This window comes from Papilio machaon, chromosome W (genome assembly GCF_912999745.1).
Source record: "Papilio machaon chromosome W, ilPapMach1.1, whole genome shotgun sequence".
Classification (NCBI taxonomy): Eukaryota; Metazoa; Arthropoda; class Insecta; order Lepidoptera; family Papilionidae; genus Papilio; species Papilio machaon.
Genome location: NC_060015.1, coordinates 6,415,212 through 6,419,546, shown reverse-complemented (window position 1 = coordinate 6,419,546; position 4,335 = coordinate 6,415,212). Strand labels below are relative to the sequence as shown.

The following is a 4,335-nucleotide window of genomic DNA, read 5'->3' as shown; positions in this document are numbered from 1 at the left end:
ACATTTTTAATTAAAAAGCCTTAAGCTAGATAACCTCTTATTACATTTCTATAAAATTTAAATAAAACAACTATCATTTGGATAATTCTTATTGTTTATATATGTTTCTATTCTTACTGTAATATAATAATTTGTGAAATTAAATGTGTTGGTTATATGAAGACAAAAGAATAAATAAATAATATTATTGTTGTGAGATCATATTGGTTTTTTATTCCCCTTATATCTATAGACTTGTGAATGTAAGTAAAATACCAGTTTTCAAATTCAAGTCGGCCACGGCTTTTTTCACTGTTGTTGGTTGCTGATAAATGGTATGAAACCATAAGGGGTTTTGTAATACGATGAGTGTCATCCGCCACGGCGGTTCGCAGGTAACTAGCTGCCCTCACCTTATGCTTCCGTTATATTAGTTTTAATTTCACATTAATCATTCAATTTGAATTGTAACAAAAAACAAATACAACTTTAGGGTAAATATTTACTGTTCTTCAAAAAACTGAGAAAATATTACGTTTTTTATGGATGTTTTGACCACCGACGCTCAAAGTAATTGTGACTAAATTAGATATATTCATTTGCAAGCGGTTCCTTTAATTATGTTTGTGTTTGTAAATCGAGCATAAAATATCAACAATAATTTGACGCAAATTAATTATATGAATCAACGAGTTATAGGCGACATAGTGAATGGTGACAAGAAATTGATTTGTCAGTATAAGTGGGTTATTAATAAAATAATGCTGACATGCAGTTTTACGGAAGTATGTTAGGAGTTACTCGGAATTTGCCGTGGTAAGGGAACATTGTGACATAAAAATAATTTTACGAACATAAAAATCGGCGTAATAAAGATAACGTAGAAACAAATTATCACTCGCACGCTTACCGCCGGACGACACGTAGTTATTTTATGCCAAGATATTTTCAAGTTTTACTTGTTAAAAGTTATACTTTCTTCTCAGATTTTGTTTAAGAAGATATTTCAAGTTACAGTCAATATTATAGTTTAATTGTATTTAAACAATATGAGTCAGTTTAATTAGAATTTGTGTATAATTGTGATTTAGATCGTTAGTAGTGAACAGTGAAATACGTCGCGGTAAAACGCGTAAGTGACGGCTGCTGCATGGCGCTTATGCCATTTTAATCGCAGACTCTAGTGACTAGCGTTATTAGTTTGCTTATTATTTTGTCCATCTCAAGTGCATACCCACAAAATGAGTTCGTGCCTTGGCTGTCAACAGCTCATCAATGTCACTGATAAAATCTCTTGTTTTGAATGTAAAAATAACTTCCACTACGCCTGTGTTGGATACACAAAGACATCTTTTGGCAGACTTGCAGCTAAAGCTAAGTCAAACTGGAAGTGTCCAGAGTGTAAATTACCTCCAAAAAACGACGATAATACTCCGGTTAAGTCAATGTTCGACAGTTCACCGCCCCACGTACCCTTGCCGTCGGCGGCGGGGAACTTAGATGAATATTTTAGAAACATGGAAGTATCACTTTTGTCGAAACTAAAGACTGAGTTGGTTTCTTTAATTGAAGAAAAAATACTTAAGGACATACAGAAAAAAGTAGGTGCAATACCACAAGTTAAAGCACACCTTGATGAAATAACGCAAAGTCTGAGCTTGCTATCAGATAAGTACGATACAATACTTGCAGAAAACCAGCAATCACGGGAAAAGATCAGTAGATTGGAGAAGACAGTTGTAAATATAAACAATAAGTGTGTGTATTTTGAGAAGAGCAACGCTGCGCTTGAACACAAGATCCATGAATTTGAACAGGCTTCTCTAAATGATCAAATAGAAATTGTGGGCATAGAAAAATTACCAGGTGAAAATATCAAGGACCTTATTTCTAAGGTTGGGGACACAATCAATGTAAGTACTTCAGAAATAGAGTGGGCCAGGCGAACCACGACCACCCGCCTTATGAAAACAAGCGCAAAACCGGCACCTATAGTGGTGAAATTCAAGGTCTCAGGCGCTGACTCTCGTGACATCTGGTTGGTGCAGCGCCGTAAAATGACGGAGGTGACGAGTAACAAAATCACAGGTGGATCGGCGACCAATAAAATATACATCAACGAAGCTCTTACTAAGGTAACTAGAACCTTGCTGTGGAACACGAAGAAACAGCTTCATGGCGTATACAAGTATATATGGGTATCTAGTGGTAAAATCCTAGTTAAAAAAAGTGAAGGTGAAAAGTCAATATGCATTCGTAATGATAGTGATATCGTGGCTTTGCTTAACAACAACTGAAGTCTTTTTATTGACTACCTAACAACTGGTGGTATGTCTGTACTTAACTATTCTCATAAAATTCAACGATTCATTTCAATTAGACTTAATATTAGGTCCTTACATATGAAATTGGCGTTTTTCGTACTGGCCACTTTAATCACGAATTTCTCCTCTTTGGTAAGGAATTCCAAATTCAAATTTGTACAGCTATAGACTCATGTATTTGTGGTTCGATGACCGTCATTCATTTGTTTTTTTTTTTTCTTCTGTTTTTTTCTGTTTGCGTCACTCATTTTACAAAATGGAAAACTTAAAATATCGCATTATTTACGAGTACGAGTTCCGCCGTGGCACTAGTGCTGCGGAAACGACTCGAAGGGTGAATGATGTGTATGGCGGTCGTGTTGCAAAAGAAAACACAGTTCGTTTTTGGTTCCAACGTTTTCGTTCTGGAAATTTCGATCTACAGAACAAGCCCCGTGGACGGCCTGAGACTCAAGTTGATAATGAAGAGTTGAAGGCTATTGTGGAAGCGGATCCATCGCAAACCACGTCCGAGTTAGCTGCAGGCTGCGATGTTAGTGATAAAACTGTTTTAATTCACTTGAAGCAAATTGGGAAGATTAAAAAGCTTGAAAGGTGGGTACTTCACGAATTGAACTGAAGCAAACCGGCAAACGCGCGTCGACTGTTGCGTTACATTACTAAACCGGCACAATAATGAAGGTATTTTAAACCGAATCATTACCTGTGATGAAAAATGGGTTCTTTACGATAATCGGAAGCGCTCAGCGCAATGGTTGGATCCTGGCCAGCCAGCCAAATCCTGCCCCAAGCGAAAATTAACCCCAAAAAAGTTACTTGTAAGCGTTTGGTGGACTAGTGCCGGTATTGTTCATAACAGTTTTCTCAAATCTGGCCAGACTATTACGGCTGATGTCTATTGTCAGCAATTGCAAACCATGATGGAAAAGCTAGCGGCTAAACAACCTAGGCTGGTCAATCGCTCCACGCCACTGCTGCTTCACGACAACGCTAGACCACACACTGCGCAACAGACGGCTACTAAATTAGAAGAGCTTCAATTGGAAAGTCTAAGACATCCTCCGTACTCCCCGGACCTTGCTCCAACAGATTACCATTTTTTTCGAAATTTGGATAACTTCTTGCAAGGGAAAAAATTCAACTCCGATGGAGCAGTCCAAATCGCCTTCAAAGATTTTATTGATTCCCGTCCGACTGGTTTTTTTAGTAAAGGGATCAATGAACTACCTATGAGATGGCAAAAGTGCATAGAAAATAATGGTTCATACTTTGATTAATTAAATATATTATATTAAAAAATATTCGACTTTTTGTTCCTCCCATACAAAACGCCAATTTCATATGTAAGGACCTAATATTAGTAATAACCGAACCTAACATCAATTATTCTTTGTTAACATTTTATAACATTCCTGGATTCGATGTTAATGTACACACTCGTTGTGGGCGAAGAGGTGGAGGTGTGTTGGTTTACTCTCGTGCGGAGTTGGGTGCGCGGCTGTGCACCGAATCTGCACCAGCCGGAAAGTCAGTGAACCGTGTCGTCTATTTAGCCACTCGGATAAAACCGGTCCTATGGCCTCAATTGTCCTGCAGCCTTTTTTTTTTTTTTAAAGAGGGGAATGCTTTATGCATACGCCGTGCCCCGGGGGGGACACGGAGTTATGCGAGATTCTCTCCCCTAATGGGAGCATACCCGCTAAACCACCTCTGTTCCTCCTGCGCATTGGTGACGGGGCTACGGGTACGTTTTCGCACTCCTCCGCGGCCCCGTCTGCGCCAGCCGCCGAAGCGGCTCCACCACTGGGGTGGGTAAACCCACCAACCATCCTTTGGGGAGGCGCGCCGGAACGATACGCGCCATCCTCCTGGCCCTTCGAAGCGGGTGACAGGTCCCCCCGAACCTGCCACCACAGGGCTATGGAAGCCGGAGATGCGGGGTTTTACCCCCGCCTCCCCAACCACCATCGGCGGGTCCGATGACGGGTCCCGCCGTTAACCCTACCGGGCCGCGGGGGGGCTGGATATGCCA

General features: G+C 40.3%; 1 protein-coding gene across 1 annotated transcript; it reads left to right on the top strand.

The window, feature by feature from the left end:
• Positions 1–1,186: 1,186 nt before the first annotated feature.
• Positions 1,187–3,838, top strand: LOC123723012. Its single transcript, XM_045685555.1, has 2 exons — positions 1,187–2,214; positions 3,711–3,838. The coding sequence occupies exons 1-2, from the start codon at positions 1,221–1,223 to the stop codon at positions 3,836–3,838; spliced, it is 1,122 nt and encodes a 373-aa protein (XP_045541511.1). The 5' UTR covers positions 1,187–1,220.
• The last annotated feature ends 497 nt before the right edge of the window (positions 3,839–4,335 follow it).